Source organism: Aethalodelphis obliquidens, unplaced genomic scaffold (genome assembly GCF_003676395.1).
Source record: "Aethalodelphis obliquidens isolate GAN/ISIS:26980383/991018 unplaced genomic scaffold, ASM367639v1 scaffold63, whole genome shotgun sequence".
In the NCBI taxonomy this organism is placed as follows: domain Eukaryota; kingdom Metazoa; phylum Chordata; class Mammalia; order Artiodactyla; family Delphinidae; genus Aethalodelphis; species Aethalodelphis obliquidens.
In genome coordinates, this window is record NW_020838007.1 from 8240290 (window position 1) to 8259115 (window position 18826).

General features: G+C 45.1%; 1 protein-coding gene across 1 annotated transcript in view; it reads left to right on the forward strand.

The window, feature by feature from the left end:
• EPB41L3 (erythrocyte membrane protein band 4.1 like 3) overlaps positions 1–18826 on the forward strand; it is a 162936-nt gene that overhangs the window by 125381 nt on the left and 18729 nt on the right. Inside the window, exons 9-12 of the mRNA XM_027088658.1 lie at positions 4209–4361; positions 8619–8716; positions 9421–9596; positions 12806–13026. Coding sequence (XP_026944459.1) covers positions 4209–4361; positions 8619–8716; positions 9421–9596; positions 12806–13026 — 648 coding nt within the window. The remainder of the gene's footprint in view (positions 1–4208; positions 4362–8618; positions 8717–9420; positions 9597–12805; positions 13027–18826) is intronic.

Here is an 18826-nt window from a genome sequence, read left to right on the forward strand (position 1 = left end):
GATCATTTTGTACATCACTCAGGGTGAGCACTTCTGAGGCCTGAAGGCCTCCACAAGAGCAGAATCTCTGAGGATTGGCTCTCACCAGGGATGCTGGCACCGGAGAGCCAAGCTCGTTGACATTTGTGTGTAATTACAGCAGCAGGTGTAGCTCTGTTTACTTGCCAGTTAATTATTACATGTTTTCACTTACTTTGTGCTCGGATAACATAGCATTTTATAGTTTATGCCAGATATAAGGTAGGATGAGGGTTTAAAAAGAAAATAAGGACACGCACTAAGACTGTGTTTCTCTTAGAGTTTTTCCCTACGTGGCTAAAAGATAAGGAAACAAGACAGAAATGAAGGTAGCCTGGAAATTTGCGTGACTCGAAAGCTGTTTTTGAGTTACATTACACACGACGACTCAGTTACTGCCCAGGGGAAAATAAATAAATAAATAAAAGGTGAGGGCCTCCATGTAGGAGAAGGGCAACTCAGCATGTATCTGTGTTCCTATCAGGAAAAATGAAATCACTTAACATGGCTGCAGCGACTGAATTAAAATAGATGGCTGCTTTGTCATTCAATAATGTGATTTGAAATTATGCCAATTAAACCAATTAAAAAAGAGAGAGAATTAAGGAAGTGCCAATGCAGCCTGTGATAGGATTTCATGTGAATACTAAGCATAACAAATGATTTGGTTATGGACTTCATTTTCTCATGCAGACGCGCTCCATCATTTCAAGAAGGAAGTTTACTGAATTAAATTAGAGCTAATTTCCAGTTAATAAGTGAGATGCTTCTCTTCTGTTGGTAGTATTGAAAGGCCCTGAGCTCTAGGACCTAGTTAGAAATTCGGAACTGTGATCTTGGACTCCACAGCTCTGTATGAAGAATAAATATCCATGTTAGGTGAAGAAGGTCCCTTGGTTTGGAAAACCTGTTCTAAATGTCTTAGGAAGACGGTCTCTGCTTGTTTGTCATTTAATGTCACTCTGAATAGGCTCTGTCAGAGTCATTTATTTCATATAAGACTCTGAAATGTAGTTATAAATCCATATCGGGTATCCCGTGGACCAGGAGATAATAAAGGATGGGAAAGTTGGAACAGCGATTTTAAGTTAAGAGAATAGTACCTTCGTTTATTTTAATTAGGATAGGCTGAGGCTGTCCAGGGCTTCCTTCAATGCTCCCTGCTAAAGGGAGCATTAAATATGTTTATTGATAGGGAAACACATGTCCCCAAGAAAGACCACGATGATAGCTTTTTTTTTTTTTTTGCGGTACGCGGGCCTCTCACTGTTGTGGCCTCTCCCACTGCGGAGCACTGGCTCTGGACGCGCAGGCTCAGCGACCATGGCTCACGGGCCCAGCCGCTCCGCGGCATGTGGGATCTTCCCAGACCGGGGCACGAACCCGTGTCCCCTGCATCGGCAGGCAGACTCTCAACCACTGCGCCACCAGGGAAGCCCTGGTCATAGCTTTTGATACAGAAGATTTATCAAGCTACTACCTCAATGCTATGGGCTGCGGCAGTAACCTTGATATCAAAAGTATCCTTTTTTTGGTTGCTGTGCCATGAGTGAAATGGAAGCGATCATCAATTTTAAGCTCCACTTATTCCTGCCATTTTCTTTCTTCGTTTGCCTTTTCTTCCGGCAAACAAGTAGTGGCTTAACACGTGCTAGGCAGGCGCTGTGCTGACCACGTGGCCAGGTCAGCAGGATAAACAGAGGCTGCTCTCCACCAGCCTGGGTCTGGAGAAGGAATAGGAATGGGGTTAGTGGCAGCACCGCTGGCTCGGGCTTCGGGCTGTGCTGACGATATTAATGCTGTGGGGACCCAGAGAAGTGTGTGTGGGAGACGGCAAGGGAGGATGCATTGCAGGAGCCTCCCATCTTCCCCACAAACGGATTCCACCTTCTTGTGATTCAAAGATACTAAGGAGTGATTTAAAGTAGGTAATAATGGAAGAGGTTGTGAATGCCCAGAGTGCTTGCTACACTTACGTTCTTCATCACAAAGAAAGTGACTCAAGGAGCCGTTACCCCAGCAGCCCTGCTCGTGCAGACATTTCTGCTCAGGACCTGGGGGGTCGCCTGTGTGGTCCTGGGAGCAGGTCGGCTAGATCTCAGGGTCCATCGTGCCCCCCACCCACCGCCCTACTTCCGGCATCAGGTCATAGCTCTGTAAATTGCTCTTTCAGGTTAAAGCCCTTGATAAATGGTGGCGGAGCCTTTGAATTCCCCTCAAGTCTGATTATGTTGTAATATCCTGCCGTCAAGTCCTTCCACTTCCATAGAGTGATTTTCGTGTCTAGTGGAGTGATACGTTTCCAAGGAAAAATATTTCATTTTAAATCAGTTAAATTGTATGTGTAACCTCACAGTTCCCAGAGAGGGACCAAAATATTTATTTCTGATTCTGGAAATATTCGTCTTGTGCTTTGCACTGGCGGGATTTAGGAAGTCGGTCCCTCCCACTCCCGTACAGATGAGTCAGAAGCCCCCTTTTGGATTCTTTCATGTCTCCCTCCCCGCGTTTGCTGGCGCTGCAGTGACTCAAAGTGGGACAGCCCCGCCGATGATTGTGTCTCAGACCTCAGCTTCGCCTCCACAACACCCTGCTTCCAACAACCAGTGAGACACGGGGGGGTGGGGACCGCACATCACACACAGCACCGCCTTCTGTCCTTTGTTCTCACCCCACTCACGACCACCACAGATGTTCACTTTACCCTAATTTCACTGGGACACAATATTGAGGGGGCATAGACTGCTCGTGGGGTATCTCCTGAGCTTTATATAACATCTCTGGTGACCTCTGGGACCCCTCATTGCACATCCCTAGGAGATGACCCAAAGATGGACTGTGCGAGCAGCAAAAGAAAGTTGCAAATATAGCACGATCCCACTTTTGTTGGAAAAGAAATCTATATACATATATTAAATGCATCTATATTTATGTATGTGAGCCAAGTGGTTAAGTGAGCACCACTGGGCGGTGAGTGTGTGTTGGGGTCCTGTTGGGGAGTACGCTTGTACTTTAAAAAGACTATTTTATATTCAAATTTTACTCTGCCAGTAATGGTATACAAAAAGAGAATCAAGGGCTTCCCTGGTGGCGCAGTGGTGAAGAATCCACCTGCCAATGCATGGGGCACGGGTTTGAGCCCTGGTCTGGGAAGATCCCACATGCCACGGAGCGACTAAGCCCATGTGCCATAACTACTGAGCCTGCGCTCTAGAGCCCGCCAGCCACAAGTACTGAAACCCGCGCGCCTAGAGCCCGTGCTCCACAACAAGAGAAGCCACCACAATGAGAAACCTGCACACCACATCGAAGAGTAGCCGCCACTCACTGAAACTAGAGAAAGCCCACACACAGCAACGAAGACCCAACACAACCAATAATTAAATAAATAATAAAAATTAAGTTAAAAAAAAGAAACGCAGACCTCTCACTGTTGTGGCCTCTCCCGTCGTGGAGCACAGGCTCCAGACGCGCAGGCTCAGCAGCCATGGCTCACGGGCCCAGCCGCTCCGCGGCATGTGGGATCTTCCCGGACCGGGACACGAACGCGTGTCCCCTGCATCGGCAGGCGGACCCTCAACCACTGCGCCACCAGGGAAGCCGCCAGAGAATCAAGACTTTTTAAAGGAACAAACCCCAAAACACTCATCGGAAATGATGGGGGTCTCTCTATAAGTGTACGTATTAGCTAAAAGCCCTGCCCCTGGAAGCAGGCTGCCCATATTCAACTGGGATGGACACTTAACCTTTCTGTGCCTCAGTTTTCTTGCCTGTAAAGTGGGAATCATAATAGCAGCTATCTCAGAATTATCCTAGTGAAGATGAACAATGTACGTAAAGTGGTCAGAGCCGTGCCTGGCACTCAGTAATAAGAACTGAGGCTCTGATCGTTACTGTTACTAACACACCTTCACCTGGGTGACCTCTGTGTGCAGTGTTGACATGCTGTGTAAGTCCAAGATACGTGGGTGAACAGTTTACACTAACAAACCTCCATAGTGATAAATATCTTCATTCAAAGGCTGTTATTTAGTGGGAATATTTTTTACAGTGCTACAGTACTTTGCATATTTAGATGAGAGCTGCAGGTAGCTAATTATAGGTTCTGACCTGGAGGCTTAAATCGTGTACCCGCCACAAGTGGAAATAGGTGAGATGCTCATCCAGCGTTTCTTGCTGCCATTTTCCAGGATTCTGAGGGAGTTGAAATCATGTTAGGAGTGTGTGCAAGTGGCTTGTTGATATATCGTGACCGACTACGCATCAACAGGTTTGCCTGGCCAAAGGTTCTAAAGATTTCATACAAACGGAGCAACTTTTACATTAAGATCCGGCCGGGAGAGGTGAGTAGACCCCAATTTGCATGTATGTCGGGAAGAAAGTTACCCAAGAGCAAACAAAAACGTAAATTACCTGCTCACACGTTCTGAACATGGCAGGACATAATGAGTTACAGCTAAATGCCTAAGAGAACTTATTGTAGGTTTGTCCAATAAACAGTAATAAATAAGATATTCTCTTCTTTTTTATTGTGGTGTTCTAGTTTTTCCCCACTGCATACATTAATTGAAAGGCTTTCCTTTTTACATATTTCAGCGGAAAATCAAGATTCATGAATAATGTTTTGTATTTTTCAAGCTGCGGTATCAAAGAAACTCTTAGTTGCTAAACCTCTTTGTGAATAGAGAATAGGTTTCTTCCCATCGGTCCTGTTGATCTGTCTCCGTGTCCCCTCTCTTGTCCTCCAAATCTGATAGTACCCTAAAGGGAATAGCTTAGAGGTAACATGCATCAAAGTATAAGAAAGATTAGAACAAGTGACACCGGGTATAAATTATGCAAGTTCTGTAGCCTAATGTATTTCTCCCCTTTGTTTTTCAATCAAGAGAGGCTAATGAAAGAAGCAAAATTGTTACTTAATCCTTGCTCCTTAGGCAGAAGCATCCATCCATGGTCAACTTACGTCCTCCTTAGTGGTTTGACATAATATATAGTAAATATCTGCTGTTTTCTCATAATAGATAATAAATAATGTCCAAGTTCTAATTAGTATAGTTAATATAATGGAGGCAGTTGAAGCTCTAAGACTGCAGCTCGTTTAGTTTCTGAACATTTTCTGGTACAATATAGAATTATCTCCTGTCTTCAGAATTAACCTCACCACTGGTGGAAAACACAATTTAAAAATCACTGTATGGAATATAATGTACAGCATGGTGACTGTAGTTCATAACACTGTATTGTGTATTTGAAGTCGCTAACAGAGTGGATCTTAAAAGTTCTCATCACAAGAAAAAACTTTGTAACTTTGCGTGGTCATAGATATTCACTAGCCTCATTGTGGTGGTCATTTCACAAAATATGCAAATATCAAAGCATCATGTTGTACATCCGAAGCTAATATAATGCTATATGTCAGTTGTATCTCAGTACAAAAAAAGTTTAAAGACTACGACTGTAAAGCAAGCAGTCGTGTTTAACGTAAATATAAAATCAAACTTGTCTATGAAGACTGAAATATTCTACGAGCTATCTGAAATTAAAGTCATTTTTTAATATTTCCTAAAGATTGCATGTCTTACAACCAAGATATGTTTGATTTATGAAACATTAAGTGAGCATCTATATATTGCCAAGCTCTGTGTTGGGCATTGAGAATAGAAAGATAAATACGACCTTATTCCTGTCCTATAGGGAGTTTGTGTTCAGCAGAGAAGACTCATACACTTGCAATTACAGCATCACGATGCAAGTGTGATAATATTCCGTAGACGTGAAATGAGCGTAGATGTTGTGAGGGGCCAGAAGGGGAAGTTGGAGCAGTGCATCATGAGACCACAGTGAGCCATGGGAACTTTAAACTGGGATGTGACATACTCGGTGGATATTTTGGGATGAAATTCAGCAGCTTAGTAATGTGTTGTGACAGGACCTAAACTAGGGCAGAGGCTGTGGGAATAGAATGGAAGAAGCACATTTGAGAGAGAGGTTTCAGAGGCAGAACCAGGAGGTCCTGGAGACAGGATGGGGCAAAGATCAAAAGAGGAAAGAAGAGGGCTTCCCTGGTGGCGCAGTGGTTGAGAGTCCGCCTGCCGATGCAGGGGATGCGGGTTCGTGCCCCGGTCTGGGAAGATCCCACATGCTGCAGAGCGGCTGAGTCCGTGAGCCATGGCTTCTGAGCCTGCGCATCCGGAGGCTGTGCTCCGCAACGGGAGAGGCCACAACAGTGAGAGGCCCGTGTACCGCAAAAAAAAAAAAAAAAAAAGAGGAAAGGAGAGAGTCCAGGATAATCAGAGGGTTTTGGGTTTGCATGAGCGAAGTCAATGGTGATAATATTACTAGAGAGAAAAAGGGAGAATTTCAGAAAAAAAGATTGAAATTCCTTTTGGGACAGAATTTGGCGGGGGGGTGATCCTTGCATAGTAAGAAATATAAGATTTAAACAGTGTCATCAGCTGTATAATACATTTTATTCAAAGCCTTAGGTCTTGAAGAAATTACCAAGAACAAGGAAGTTAGACGGGAAAAAACTCTTAAAACAGAAACTCTGGATAATACCACTTTTTGAGGGAGGGGTAGGCGGAAAAGGACCAGAGGCAGATGAGGAAAAACAACCAGAGAGGAGAAGAAGGGCCAGAAAGAGTCATGGATGATAAATAAGGAAGATGAGATTCAGGGAGCCTGGTTCACTCGGATGAGAACTAAGGAAAGTGTGTTGAACTTGACGATCAGGTCTTGTCGCGGCAGTAAGGGTTCAGGAAAGAGCTAGAGCCCCCGGCGGGTAGCAGCAAGGTGAGGAGTGAAGTAGCAGCGGCTTCCCTTCCTGACACTTAGCAGTGATTCTGGTTCTGCAGAAACACGCTCAGAGAAAGTCGTTTTCCTCCCCTTTTTTACAACCATATTCATAGGCTGGGAAGAATGAGAAGGAGAAGGAATTACTGGTGGCACGAAGGCTCTGAAGCGGTTGGAAGAAGTGGATACAGAGCACAGAGAGAGAGAGAGAAACGTTCAAAAAGTGCAGGGATCTCTCTCATCTTTGTGCTGAGTAGGACAGAGCAGTAACAATCTTCCCGGCTTCCCGCTTCTTCCGGGAAGAGCTAGCTGACTCTTCTGTAAAACCCCTGGCCTTAGCATGGTGTGTCGTCCATGTGAGATGCAGGATGAATAAATGGTGGATGGTTTAGTCAAGGTCCCTTCCTCTGGCTTGTCGGTTGACTGGGTCCATTGGACGGGGGTGAGTTTCATGACCGTCCCTGGACAGGAATGTCAGACAGAGGGAGAAAATGGGGAAGGCGACTGCATTTAGAGCCACCCGTCATGTACTTCCCCTTCTCCCCCTGGCCAGTCCCACTCAGTGAACAAGAAACAGAGGTCCGGAATAGCTAAAGTTCACATACCTCGCACAGGACCCCTCCCCTTGGTTCTTTGCCGCATAAATTACTTTTGCTATCGATTATACCAGTAGTCTGGGGGGTTTGAGCTCTTTGGGGAAGCCTTTTACTGTTTAAGATGATTGCCCTCTGGTGGCCTGATGTATTCAGAAAATAAAAAATATTTCTTGCGTATCTGCCATAGTAATATGAAAATATATTACCCAGGAAGTTAGCTACCTCACCCTGAAAAAGCAGATGGCTGATGGAGTATCATCTGAACTCTAAATGCTGAAAAATATGAAAATGTGTTCTCCCAATCCCTGACCTTATGCAGTCAGCCCTCCGTATCCCAGGGTTCTGCATCTGTGGATACAACCAACTGTGGATTGAAAATATTCGGGAAAAAAATTCTAGAGAGTACCAAACAGCAAACCTTGAATTTGCTGCATGCAGGCAGCTGTTTCCGTAGCATTCACATTGTATTTCAACTGTTTACCTGGCATTTACATCGTGTTAGGCATTATAAGTAGTCTAGAGATGATTTAAAGTATATGGGAGGGCTGCATAAGTTATATGCGTGTATAGTATGCTATTTTATGTAAGGGATTTGAGCATTCACAGGTTTTGGTATCCACAGGGGTCCTGGAACCAATCCCCTTTGGATACTGAGGGATGACTGTATAATATTGAGAGACGTTAGCATTTAACATGATAAGCTATATTAGAATGCACAAATAAAATCAGCAGTATCTGATACCAAGTCATCAAATACCTAGGATATGCGCATATTTCCAGACCAGATACAAGGAGAAAATGTCATCCTGAGAATGCTGTTTTATTCATTTCTTTGCGTTCCAGCTGAAGTCATGATGTCAGAGAGAAACTATGACGATTAGGCTTAGAAATCAGATCAGGACAAACTGGTCTCTGGAAGGAATACAAATATTCTTCTTTTTTTGCATTTAGTTTTCATAAGATTCATCCTTGTACATGAAACTTTTACTACATGCATAATGTGGTTGTCTGTACCTGCAGCATTTTAAGGAGATAGATAGGAGATTTTTTTAAACGAGTGAATGTGTATAGCATGAAATCTGTGTATAGCAATTGATTTAGGGAGTAAAGAAAAAAATTGTGGGTGGTATTTTGACTTTGTCTATTATTTGCTTTCATGTTATTTATGATTGCAAACTTCACTCTACTCTTCAATATGTCTTTTAAATTTAGTTTGAACAATTTGAAAGCACCATCGGGTTTAAGCTGCCCAACCATAGAGCGGCCAAGCGTTTGTGGAAAGTGTGTGTGGAACACCATACATTTTTCAGGTGGGTAGAGATCACTTTGGTCTTTCCTAAGGAAGAAGTAGAGTGGTTGGAATCACCTACACTGATAAGAGGTTGTTGGAAAGAAGAATGTGACCACAAGATCCTTTCTATTCCTTCAAGTTCGTTGCCGCCAGATTTCTTGATAAATCCTAAAAGAACTTCTGACGAAATTTGAAGGATTTTCCTTAATTTGTTGGATACTTATCTGTCTCATCTCCCCTTCATTATCTTGAGAGGTTTTTCATTATTTTTCTAGAACATCCACTTCAGATGTCCAATCCCTTCCTTACTCTTTCAGTAGCTTTTCAATACCATGCACCCCTTTGCCCACATCCAGTAAGTACTAAAGCCCTCAGATTTGTGTCTACAAAGTAATAAATGGTCACTGTTCTTCACTAACATCCCCTACTTAATTGCTCTCTGGGTTTGTAGAACCACAGACTCTCCAGTTCCATAGGATGTTCAAATTCACCTAGTCCAGCTCCACCCCTGTTGTGCTTCTAGCCTCTCTACAACATCCCTAGTTGATATACACTGTGTGAAGTGATTTTTTTTCCCTTATAAAACCAGGTTCACTGAATGGCAGGTTGGGGGTTCAACCCTGAGTACACAAAGCACTTTACCTTTCAGAACAGAGTGATAAGTTAGCCTTCTTAGTATGTGGCTTAATAGTCTTGCTGATGTTTTTCCTTTAATATCTCCAGACTGTTGTTACCAGAAGCACCTCCAAAGAAGTTCCTTACCTTGGGGTCCAAGTTTCGTTACAGTGGCAGAACACAAGCCCAAACCAGGAGAGCTAGTGCACTGATAGACCGCCCGGCCCCTTACTTCGAGCGTTCGTCCAGCAAACGTTATACCATGTCTCGCAGCTTGGACGGAGGTAGGCACTGCTCCCCTTAATGATTGCTAGTGGCTACCGAGCAGCGAGAAACCATCGTGAGCCTTTGATGGACACAGGTGCTCTGCGATCGCATGAAAGGAAGAGCACTCGTTGGTCTTCAGCTGAGTGGTACATTTTAACCAACCCCCCAGAAAAGGTGCCTGTGGGAGTCCTATGTCTGTTCTTGGTGGGTTTATATAAAATCACACAAAAGAATGGTACTTGGGGAATGAAGTGGCTTTCATAAGCTGGCACCCTGAATTTGGAGAAGGGTGCTCTCATTCTAAATATAGCAATCACATACTTATAAGTAATTTGTTTCTCTTTTCAGCAGATGGTAAATGATTATCAGGTCGGTTTTAGATGATTTGTTTCCGAAAGAAAACTGTGCATTAGATTTATCTCTGTTTCTTTAAAAATGTTATGAATAGAACGTGACTTTTATCAGTCAGTGAATAATAGCTGATAGAAAGGATGACATTCAAATAACAGAGCAAAGGGCTCTAAGGAAATTATCCTGGTTAATATTAATTACTACACCAGCTGGACTGGGAGAGCGTTGCTGTGTAAATATTCTGTACCGTGAAGTCAGATGTGTGAGTACCACAGGGAGAGAGTCACTGCATCACTTAAGTAGCATTTTTAAGGCATAGTAATGAGGTTTTTGCAGGCTTTTGTTTTGTAGAGCAGTCTTCTGTGGCTGTCCAGAGGTACATGCAGATGTACTTTCTGCTCCAAGACATGGCAGCTGTAGGAAAGTCGGAACCTCTATATCCGTAGATGTGAAACCCACAGACACCGAGGGCCAACTGTATTCATTGTACGACGTACACCGTTTTGTGTAAGGGACTTGAGCATCCGTGGGTTTTGGTTATCCACGGGGGCCCCAGAACCATTCCCCCCAGACACCAGGGCACGACTGTGGCCAGACCTCTGCCTCCTAATCCAGAGCTCCTTGGGGGTGAGATGTTTTATAGGAGACTTATCCTGGGCACATAAAAAGAGAAGTTTCTAGCATGTGTGTACAGTTTTAATAATAAGCAAAAGCATAAATAGAAACAAATAAAAGTTACAGGTGCCTGGTATCACCTCCCTCCTGGCCTTTTTTGCTGCCCACTCACCATGGAGTCTCAGTTCTTCCTTCCATTTGGCCAAACCCCGATGTGGCTTGTAGGGAAGCGAACTCCCTGGATCGCCGGATTTAGAAGACTTTACTGTCCCAAAGGGATACTTAGAGGAAGTAAAAATTGTGTTATTAGTGCTGTATCGTTGTTATAAATTATATTAGCGAAGTGGGAAGAATGTTCGCCTAGCGTAGGTAGATAAGTTCAGACCGATGTCCAGACCGTCTCTCTGTACAGCGGTGGGTGGATGAAGTACTGTCTGCAGGTCCCAGCTTTAGTCGTCATCTGTAAGGTGGGATCGAGGCCACCTCTGACAGGTTGTTGCGAAGAGTGAATAAGACGTAGGTGAAAGCAGTCTTGTTACAGATGTAATCATAATGATCTCAGTAGGTATATTGATAATCATTCTTTAGGCTTTTGTGAGCTGGCCTAGGAAGTCAGTCTTACCATTCTCTACCTTCTATAACAATGTCCCGTTTTTAGAATCTCTGAGAGCCAAACTTTTGGGGAAAAATGTTGATTAGGACCATTTTGAGTCAGATTAAGATACTGGAAAACTCACATTGACAATGACTTTCTTTTGGCGGCGCCTCATCTCCTCTTCCTTGAAGAGTCTGTGTAAACTGGTGTGTGTTCTCTAAGTCAGTGCTGGAGGAGCTTGTGTGGAATCACAGCTTTTTTTCCCGGATGTCATCCACTCTGTCCTGCGATGTGAACCCAAGGGGACACACTTGTTGTGAATGTTGTTTTCCTTGTGACCTTCTGTGTGATAATGATTGCTGAGAAGACAGAAGACAATTGTGAAATCAATGTACTAATTCCATGCTGTCTCTTTCTCCCTGCCCCAAAGTGATGTTAGTATGTGTTGTCTCTCACTCCTTGGGGTCCTGCCAATTCTCGTATGTTTTCTGAGCTGCTGCTCGGGGGGGCCATGGCTGCATGTTGGAATAGAAACTGCTTTTTGCAAGGTTGCATCATCTGTTAGAACAGCCTAACAAGCCTTTTAGGAAACTGTGTCTCATATGAGCTTTTTCATCATCAGTAAGAGATGTAAAATATCTTAGTGAAGGTATTTTAGTAAAACGGTTCACTATTCAAAGGATTTCAGAGCTTTTTCTTACATTTATGTTTTAAACTTCCTAAAATATGAAAGCAGATTAAATTTTGCCTACGATTTGAAAAGCAGCCTTTCTAAATTTCAGTAAATTTTATGGCACCTAAAACCTAAAAGAATGAGTACCAAATTTCAAAAGTCTAACTAAATTAAGCATCTCTTTCACTGAGACATTTTAGCTGGGACGAAAGGCTGGGTGTTCTCTCTTACGTTTGCGTGCTTTGCACTTGCATGAATTTCATTAGCAGCGTTTGTCTTGTTTTCCCAAAATACTAGAGATGAATGAATGTATGCATATCGTGGTAGTCTTTTTAAAGCACAGTAGAAATTAAAACATTTCTGCACTTCAGTTGAACAGAGTTACCATCTGAATTCTATAATCTCTGCCCAGTAACTGGTTACTTTTCATTATTACTTATGTAGCTTTTATATTGTAGAAGTGATAGACTTTCCAAGCACTAATAGTGGTAGTAATAGTAATAATAATTAAAAAAAACATTTCAGTGCTCCTTAATGAGTGGCACTTGCAAAGCTCTGTTTAAAGTCAAGTGCACTAGGGCAGTTGTCTGTCTACTGTTAGTTGTGGAACTTGCCCCAAGTGTCTGGTGCTGGTGCCCCGCCAGTTACTCTGTGGGTAACAGCCTCGGTGGCACTCAGCCCCCCATCCTTCCTCTCACCTCCACCCTCACACACATCCTCACCAGAGAGCCTGAGAAGTGGATGGAAATTATTCTGGTGGCTTTGAGAGACGAGCATTGAAATCACACTTAAACGCAGTTATGGGTGACAACAGAAGGATGAATCTGTGGCGTTGCTTAGATGAGAGTACCTACAGGGCTGACCTGTCTTTTGAAGAGAAACCTGGTATTTTATGGGGGGATTTTTGCTGTAACGGGAGCAATCGGTGGTGTCCGTCTGTCTTCTGACTTAACTGTTTTGGTCTTTATTTCTCCAATTGTATTTGCTTTTAGCATCAGTGAATGAAAACCATGAAATATACATGAAGGATTCTGTGTCTGCTGCAGAGGTTGGTACTGGCCAGTACATGACAACAAAGGGCATCTCTCAGACCAACTTGATCACCACTGTGACTCCGGAGAAAAAGGCAGAGGAGGAGCGGGGCGAGGAAGACGACAGACGGCAAAAGGCCGAGGAAGCCACACCCGTCGCTGCCGTACGGCCCGAGGGAAAGGTACATCTCCCCGCTGTCTCCCCGACCTGTGCACTCTCTAAAGAACTCCTGAATAAGACTGAGGACATAAGCCAGGAATGTGAATAAGACTTAGGCTAATTCGTATCTCAGCATTAGTCACCTTCATGTTGTCAACTTTTAAATTAGCATGTCCTCTGTCAACACTTTTCCTCTACAAAAGCCCTTTCTAACTTTCGGGAAGTTCTTATTGAACAACTGAGGTGCTACGTGAGACTTTCAGGACAGCTGTCCTGTCTGTAGATCTTAGAAATACATTTGGTGGTGAATTACCCTTTTCTGTTTGGGCTCACAATTCAGGACTGTCACTAAAGCTGTTCTCTTTGTTTCTGGCCCCATCCTCCTACCCAGGGCTGTGTATTTGTCGAGATGCACAGTAATTGCTTTGCCCTCCTTCTGACCGCCGGTAGCTGAGTGACCACAGCCTGCATACTTACACACTGTTTCCACTGTTTCTCTCTCTCAGTCTTATCATCTTAACCTAACCATCAGAGTAGCCAGTGGATGTGTTTTGGAGAAGGGATATTAAGGCCGAAGTTTGCAAGGGAAGACGGAGGGCGAACTTGGCAGTAATTTTTCCAGGGTGTTTTATTCATTGAACTTGGTCACTTCATTTCATCCAAAAGTCAATTTATTTTTAAATACTGTGTTTATTTCTGGAGGTCCATCACTATAAAGCAACTTTCCAGGAAAATGAAAGTCAAAAAACATGTAGACAACCTGCTTCTGGTTCGGGATTTTGTATGTCGCAGAGCAGCTCCCTAAAAGTCAAAGAACATGCCGGGAGGTTTATACATAATAATAATGGAAAAACAAGAGTGGGCCTTGGAACGTACAGAGTACAGAGTGAAAGGAAACAGCAGAATAAAAATGCCGTATAACTTAGAGGTTATGCTAAAACTTAGGTAAATTTGATTCAGAAGTGCTCTTTTGCACGTGGGCTCTTCAAATGCAGAGTACGGGGCAGAGAATCAGCTGGGGCTCTGTAGAAAAATGCTCCTTTGGATAAGAATTTAACAGTGACCTCTAAATGGGCAGATTGGCAAACGTATCATCATTCTGTTTATGTTAGACTATCCCAATGACCCAATCCATCATCCTTTTTTAGGGTAAGATTATTTATTTGCCAAACACAAACATAAAAACAGGATAGGACATAATGGAAGGATAGTTGGATCACTTTTGCTGTTAAAATGCGCTTTGTTCTGAATTTTGTTTTTACACTCGTTTCGTTTAAGGCGGGTTCTAACTAGGTCACGATCAGAAGATGATATACTTGAAAAGCCAATGTGTCCCATGATTTCTGAAAGTCGCCCAGGCCAACACTCCATTCTGAGGGCTGTGTAAATATGATTAAGTGCCCCATAAAAGTAAATGACTTGTCGTTTGCTCCATAAACGCTCCACTCCCACTTTGTTTGATTTTAAAAGATCAGCGATTTGTTTACATGAGATGGAGCCCTAAGCCAGCATCACTGGGTGCCTTTTATGCCATGGGAGATTAGAAAGACCAAGAAGACTGTTCTCTTAGAGTCGGAGCCTCTGAGAAGCCAGCACTGTGACCCTGATGCCTTCTGAGAGGTCGTGGCTGAGGCCTTGTGCTGAAGGAGCTGAAGGGCTGTCTACATCTCCCCTGCTGCAAAGCTGTCTTTAAAAACCACTCTAGGGCTTCCCTGGTGGCACAGTGGTTAAGAATCTGCCTGCCAATGCAGGGGACGCAGGTTCAAGCCCTGGTCCGGGAAGATCCCACATGCCGCGGAGCAGCTAAGCCCGTGAGCTACAACTACTGAGCCTGCGCTCTAGAGCCCATGAGCCACAACTACTGAGCCCGCGTGCCACAACTGCTGGAGCCCGCGTGCCTAGAGCCCATGCTGTGCAACAAGGGAAGCCACCGCGATGAGAAGCCCGCGCACCACTACTAGAGAAAGCCTGGCGTAACAACGAAGACCCAACACAGCCAAAAAGTAAATAAATAAAATTAATTACTTTTAAAAAAGCCGCTCTAAAAACCACTCTGATCAGCAACATGGAAGATTAAGCCGTCATTTCATTCTTCTCTGTCTTCAAAAAGTAGCGTAGAGGGCGCTTATTTTTTAACCAAGATGAAAATGTATTACTGAAAATAGCTCTTAAGTGACTGGTCCCTAGATTCCTTTGAGAGGAGGTGTGTTTCCCCACTAACGATCACCCCAGGTGACGGGGCAGCCTCCACGGGCAGAAGGCGGCTTGTAACTTGTACATTATTCTCAGCTCAGTGAGATTTGTGCAGCGTCTTGTTTAAGACACAGTGTTTAATGTCAGATGTGAGTATTAGGAAAAGACATACTTGTCTGATACCGAAAAAGAGACACTTCTACATTCTACTAGATCCATGATATAATTTTATTTGTGCATTTTCTTACCCTCTGTCTCTATATTTACCAAGTCAGGGTTGGATTACCGTCACAAAGCAGACCAGATAATGTCCATGCTCTCAGGACACTAGGCAGAAACACGCATGTGAGTACACACACACACACACACACACGAGCAGAAGTTCAGTCATCTTCAGGCTCCAGGTGACCTTGTCTTGAACTCGGCTATAGCAGCTTCCACGCTGGCCCTGGGTCCTGTTTGGCATTTGCTTGTCTCTCCCACCCCTCTCGCTCAGCATCCCTCCACCACCTGCAGAGAAAGCTGGCTGTGGTCACGGAGACTGCGGGGACCAGGAAGGGTGTAAAGAACCTTACTTGCCCTGCACAAGCCTGCATGCCCCTCCCCAGGAGCACTATCGTGGGGTTGCCTGCCTTGATCTTCCCCTTAAGGACTCAAACCAGGCGGCTTAAGCCTACGGCTCCTCTAAGAAAAACCGGAAGGTGGGGAAATTGTATCTTTCTATTATTTACGGACCACAAGTAATACAAAGTAAGTGCAGATAAACCACATCACAAGAAAACACGTCCTTTTTCGCTAGTTAGCTTGTTCGAAACCACTTCTTCAAGCTCCCCCGTGTACATGATGGGTAAGGGGCCAAAATCGTCGTTTTCAGAAGAGCCTCGGTGCTTTATGGAGAGGTAAGGTTCCTGCGGCATTCACTGTGGAATTCCCTAATTGGAGCTGCTTATGGGTAGGAGTGGGGTCAGAAACTTGGTGATTTGGAAACCCACCTGCTTTGGCTATGACTGACTAACCAAGGAAAAGTAATGCTAGAGATTTTGTTTTTAATCATCAAAAATTGGATTCATTGTCATTTTAATCTAACTGAACCCTAGTAACAGATCTGGTCGCTGGAGATTAGGAGAAGTTATTGAAAGTCTTGGTTTTAAGTTATCAGAGAGTTACATTTGCTCTCAGCATCCTAAAAATTTCTAGAGTTGTTGGTCTAAACAGAAGTTTTGGATCATATGAAACGTAGTCATGAGATTACCCACAGATCTCTTTAGTTCTGATTTTTTTTTTCAAGCCCACCCTGTGTTTGACTTGAAGGTCTAATGGGAAGACGATGGCCATTCATGGCAGCGTTGGCATGCCGCTTGAATACTTTAAAATTCACCAACAACCCTAGTGCTGAAATTCTTGTTTGACGATTTTTTTCTCGGTACCCATAAGAAAATTAACTAATTGCAGTTTTCTTTTTGTCCTTTTGCACCTCTGTTCGCTGCTTTCTGTCTCTCTCGCTGTCTCTCTCACATCAGTCACCCGGGCTTGGCACTGACTCATGTCCCCCCTCCCCCCCATCAGCCCGCTCTCCCCCTGCATCTCCCACAGGGCTCCGCAGGAGGTGTAAGGAGAACGGGCACCCCCCGCCGGGGGTCGAGCCGGCCAGAGACCCCGGGCACCTGCACGGGGAGCCCGCCTCGGACTCTGATGGCCGAGGGAAGCCGTGCCTGGGGGACCACGATGTGGCTTTTAGCTGCAAACAGCGGCCGGGCAGAGGGGCCACGCTGTTTTCCTTCTCCTTGCAACTCCCCGAGTCTTTCCCCTCTCTCCTGGATGACGATGGCTACCTGTCCTTCCCCAACCTTTCCGAGAGCCACCTCCTGCCCCAGAGCTTGCGGCATTACCTCCCCATCCGCTCGCCCTCTCTGGTGCCCTGCGTGCTCTTCATCTTCTTCTTCCTGCTCTCCGCCTCCTTCTCAGTGCCATACGCCCTCACTCTCTCCTTCCCTCTGGCTCTGTGCCTCTGCTGCCTGGAGCCCAAGGCGGCCTCCTTGAGTGCCTCACTAGACAATGACCCGAGTGACAGTTCAGAGGAAGAGGTGTGTACCGCGGCATAGAACACACGTCCCTGTCGTGCTCGGGGCCGCGGTCCGAAACAGTCTCAGACGGCTGCTGCGATAGTGGTCCTACTTTCAGAGCCTCATTTATCGTCTGTGCCAATCTGTGCAGAGGTTTTGTGTGCAGGGGGTGCGACCCGGCCCCGGGGTTAGGCACAACACCATGTGGATGCAGCAGGCTGAGCCCGGCCCGGAACCGCACTGCCAACCCACCGACTCCAGCGGGTGGGGAAGGACTCAGCCGTGAGCCAATTGTAAATAAATAACCCGTTAGCTACGTAAGAACTCAGGGTCGACTTAAAGGCTCTGTTCAGTTCTCATTCAATAAAGGGAATGACACAGAAGACGGATGAGTAACTTTCAACTAGATTGGCGGCAAGTTACCAAAATGTACCCTGCTGTAATGATGCACAGTGGTGATACGCACCAGGTAAAGATGCTCAGGGCGCGGCGGGAGACAGCACCGCCGTCGAGGTGCACCACCACCCTCGGGGCAGCTCTCCAAGACTGTAAATGCCTCCCTCTCCTCCCTGGAGATTCTGAAATGCCCCCGCTGCTCTTTGATTGTCATTGCCAGACCGTCATTGTTACTCCACGAGGGGAGCCCAATCCCGTGGGTGTGTTGGGTCAGAAAGAGGGGCTTGAGCAGTTTAAAACGCTCCGTGACATTGGTCATTGGCAGGGCCAGAAACAGGACCAGAAAGAGCGGCAGTTGAAAACAGCAGTTTCCAAACACAATCAGGAAAGACTCCTGTTAGGTTTCCACACGCTGTAAAAATCGGCTGAGATTTCATGAACACGAGCAATGCCAAGGCATGTGTTGGGCGGCACCCATTCTCTCAGTTCCGGCGTGAGGCTGGGGAAGTTGGATGGGCCTCTGCGGCTAGCGACCAGGAAAGGACTTGAGCCTTCAGCCTCCATCCGTGAAAGCAGGCTGCCTGTCAGTCCCCCGTCCCTCATCCGAGCCATTGGGGGAGGTGACATCCTAGCAGGTAGTGTTTCCTCTTAATTGCTCCCCTTTCCCTCCACTCCATTGCCCTGTGAAGAGCCCAGCGGTTTCCCTCTGTGCAGCCTTTAAATAGAACGCAGGGAAAAAGAACAGAAGTGCCAACAGGCCCCTGGCTGAGACCCACCCTCCTGCCTACGCCTGCCCCCCGCTCCTCCAGCAGTTCTGGAGGGTTTTGTGTCAGGAGCCAAACCCAATAATACACCTAGCATTCAAAAAGAAAATCGCAAAGTCAAAGCAACACTAAAAAAGGAAAGTCTATTCAGTTCTATGCTCAGCTAGAAATGGTAATCCGAGCTGCACCTGTGAGTAGATAGCATTGTGAGGTACGTATCTATATTTAGTGGTATTATGACTGTTTCTTTGCAGCAGCAGGAAAAAAGTGGGAATGGTCTCCAAGACGTTCCCAAGAAAAGTTTAGGCTTTTCAATTTGATGTTGCCTAAGAGCCCTTTGCAAGGTTCTTGGATCCTCTGTGACTTGGCTCCAAATCTATCTATGTGTAACTATTTTCGTACATGG